Raw genomic sequence first — 3290 nt, 5'->3', positions numbered from 1 at the left:
AAGTTATTTAAAAAGGGATAAAAAGGAAAAAAAGCTTTAGAAGAGCCCAGTGTTTTATTTAACAAGAGGGCATCAATTCAAGCCAAAAAAAATCAATTGTTGAAGATAAATTACAACTCCAGAAGCAGATTGTGCAGATAGGAAATGATACCACGGAGAACTCAGCAATAATAGTGTAACTATAATGCAGAGTCTCTCAGGGAAACACTAAGCATGAAATACAATTACTGGAAACCAGACATGGCACGGAAGCATGATTTTCTTTTTTCATTTGGCATGATTAACTGAACTGGCACATTTTATGGAGCTATTTCTTTCCTTGATTAAATCCTTGAATAAAATGATCTCAATGTGAAGGTTTAAAATCAGAATGGCCTAAGATCTCATGTTCCTACACTTTATTGCCAACTATACGAGCTTTGCAATATTTTTATCTCCATTCTGCACCAAACCCGCAATCGAGACCTTGTGGAATGGGCCTTCTCTTGCATCGTAATTCTAAAACCCTTTTCTATCATTCTGCCACTGAACACATGGACCAATAAAAGATTGCCAAAAAGTTTGAATTAATATTTATAATTAATAAACATACAACTTTAGTGATATAAAAAGTAAGGAAAAAGTAAGACAAGATAAATGGTTAGAAAGGCTGAATCTCTATTAGCTATAAAAATTCAGTTTAATAACTGTTTAAGCAACTGCCATATGCATGGCCGGAACTAAATAAGCGTCTCCACTTAACTACATGCAACAGCTAGTAGGAAACCAAACAAATTACGGCTTTAAAGCAGAACTCAGAATCTAGTCACAAATGATGCCCCGTCTTTAATTTGACCTTGGCCCACATTGTTTGAACGAGCAAAAGACCTGCACGACAGTCAGAAAGAGGACAAGAATCGCTCCGAAGCCTCCAACTACCATCCACGGTTTTGAACCATACGCTTCCCAGAATTCGTTCCAAAGGCTTCTCAGAACAATAGAGCGCCGCGTCTTATAGCTGCTCAGATTTTCCCTCGTTTCTATGATGGATTTGCACTGTGGCCAGGAAATTGTGATGTTGGAGACGCTCAGCAATTGGGTGACCAGTTTAGTGGGCCAAAGATTACCAATTATGACACCCTCCTTTCTCAACACATCTACTGCCTCGCTTGTTTGGCACAGCTCATGCAGGAACTGACAATAAGCAGTCATTCTTTTCTTCTTGAACCCCGGAGAACGTATCTCCAGGGCAATTAAATTCCTTATATACACCTCCGAGTCCACATCCAATTTCAGCCGCACCGGAGTTAGAGTTTTACCCTCGTATTTAACGTCGTCCACAGTTTTTCCATCGGCCTCGAATCTGATTCCTCCGTTCTTCAATTCAACTGCAGATGGAAAGTTCAACCACCATTTCTTACGTTGTTTGACATTCTCAGAACTTTTCCCGTCTGCTCGTCGAGAACATTCGCAGTGACCACCTTTTGAACCTGCAAAACACGAACAATAATATTGAACGTTAATTTTCACTAATTCCTTTTCAGTACTTTCGGTTGGCAGGGCCCCAAGGCAGGAGTCGTGATAGATGTCCAGAATGTGCTTCCGTTTCTTTGATGCGTCCTCTGCACAGAACTCGAAAGGCCGATAGCAGATTCTCTCGAACATTTTCCTCAGCAATCTGTCAAGTTTCTCTTGGGCGCTCTCTTGGGAATTAGCGTTCATCTCCATAGTACGAACATCTTCCAAGAGAAACAGCGGTATTTGATTGTCCAACTTGATCAAGTCCTTCATGATCTCCGCTTTAATCCAAGCATTCTCGGATACGGGCCCGAAGATTGGATGATGCTCTGGCAGAAACAAAAACTCATCTTGGAAGGATTCATCGTCTTCCAATCCGAAGAGGTGATTTCTGAAAAACTCGAGAATGAAACAAGCATCCTGAGCCAACATCAAATGGAGCACGTCACCCTTGAATGATGTTTCTCTATAGTAGCACCGCTTTATATCCTCTTCCCTCCTCCTGATTCTCTCAATCACTTGTTCGAATTCAACGTCAGATTTCTTGGTTCCATACTGAATTCTAAAAACCTCTCTACGTGCTGCATCGCCTTTGAATGTTTCCATTCCCATGAGCCACTCTTTCCCGAAATGGTTAGGGCCGATAGAAACAATCTGAGGCACATAGGAATGCTCATTTTCTTTCAGCAAGGCCATGGATGTCCTGAATATGCACGGAGGCTTCTCATAGGACTTATTCTTCTGAGCCAGATACTCTTTGGCTTCTCTCATCCATTTATTCTCATCAAACTTCGACATTCTTTACAAGCTCATGAGATTATCTCACCGGAGAAGGAACATATCATGAAGTCAGAAATATATAATAATTACATGACCAGATTAAATTGTCCTTCAACTCTTCTATCCATTTTTCCTAGGGAGGGCATGTTCGAAGAGTCCAACAAAATATAAATTGAATCTATGGAACATGGGTAAATGCATATAACAGGTTAATATGAAAAATGCAATGGACTTCAATGAACTGACATTTCAACGCTTCTCCCGCATTTAGACTTTTGTTATGTGAAAGACGACATTAGGTTTCCATCAATTCTCCCATGACCATTCGTCCTGTCATTTATAAAAAGGAATATACGAGGTACAATTTAATAAATACAATTAGAAGAAAATGAATAGGAGAGGATTGACTCTGTGAAATTGAATTGCACTTTAAAACAAATATTAGCCGTCATTCACATGGTATTCACTTGGACCGATAATATACATATTTTTTAAAGAAAAGTATTTCGGTTGGGTATCTAAGATCTATTTTAAATTATTAGTAAATATTCATATGAAAACGTGGTTGGGAGAAAGTCAAATATATTCAGTACTACTGAAAATAAACAAATAGATTATGGTCTGCTAAGAGTTATAAGTCAAAGGAGGAAGGATGTCCGATCATCCCATTTATGTGAAGTCCAAGGCATCATTGTGACCAATCTAGAATCATTATCATCATTGGTTTTTTTCTCCATTAATCAAATATTTTATAGTGTTATACTAATATTCTTATAATGGATTTCTACTTCATCAAATATAAATAATTTTGTTATTACCATTTATACATATTTTGTACTTTACATATGACTAGCACAATTAAATATTATCATAATCAAATTATTGTGTATATTCTATCTATTGATTTCTAGAATAACAAAAATGAAGATATACAAGATCATTGCTCACAATGAAGATATTATTGTTCATATTAATAAAATTTGGTACTGTTCTTTTGATAATAAAGCTTCGAA

General features: G+C 37.5%; 1 protein-coding gene across 1 annotated transcript; it reads right to left on the bottom strand.

Annotated features, from left to right (window-relative positions):
* Positions 1-679: 679 nt before the first annotated feature.
* LOC149559391 (putative UPF0481 protein At3g02645) lies at positions 680-2295 on the bottom strand. Its single transcript, XM_089831418.1, has 3 exons — positions 1527-2295; positions 868-1469; positions 680-754 (listed from the first exon to the last, which is right to left on the bottom strand). The coding sequence occupies exons 1-3, from the start codon at positions 2293-2295 to the stop codon at positions 680-682; spliced, it is 1446 nt and encodes a 481-aa protein (XP_089687544.1).
* Positions 2296-3290: the final 995 nt, after the last annotated feature.

This window comes from Cupressus sempervirens, chromosome 5 (genome assembly GCF_028749045.1).
Source record: "Cupressus sempervirens isolate cs-2001-9-10 chromosome 5, ASM2874904v1, whole genome shotgun sequence".
NCBI lineage: Eukaryota > Viridiplantae > Streptophyta > Pinopsida > Cupressales > Cupressaceae > Cupressus > Cupressus sempervirens.
The sequence above is the reverse complement of the archived record's forward strand: the minus strand, read 5'-3'. Positions and strand labels throughout refer to the sequence as shown.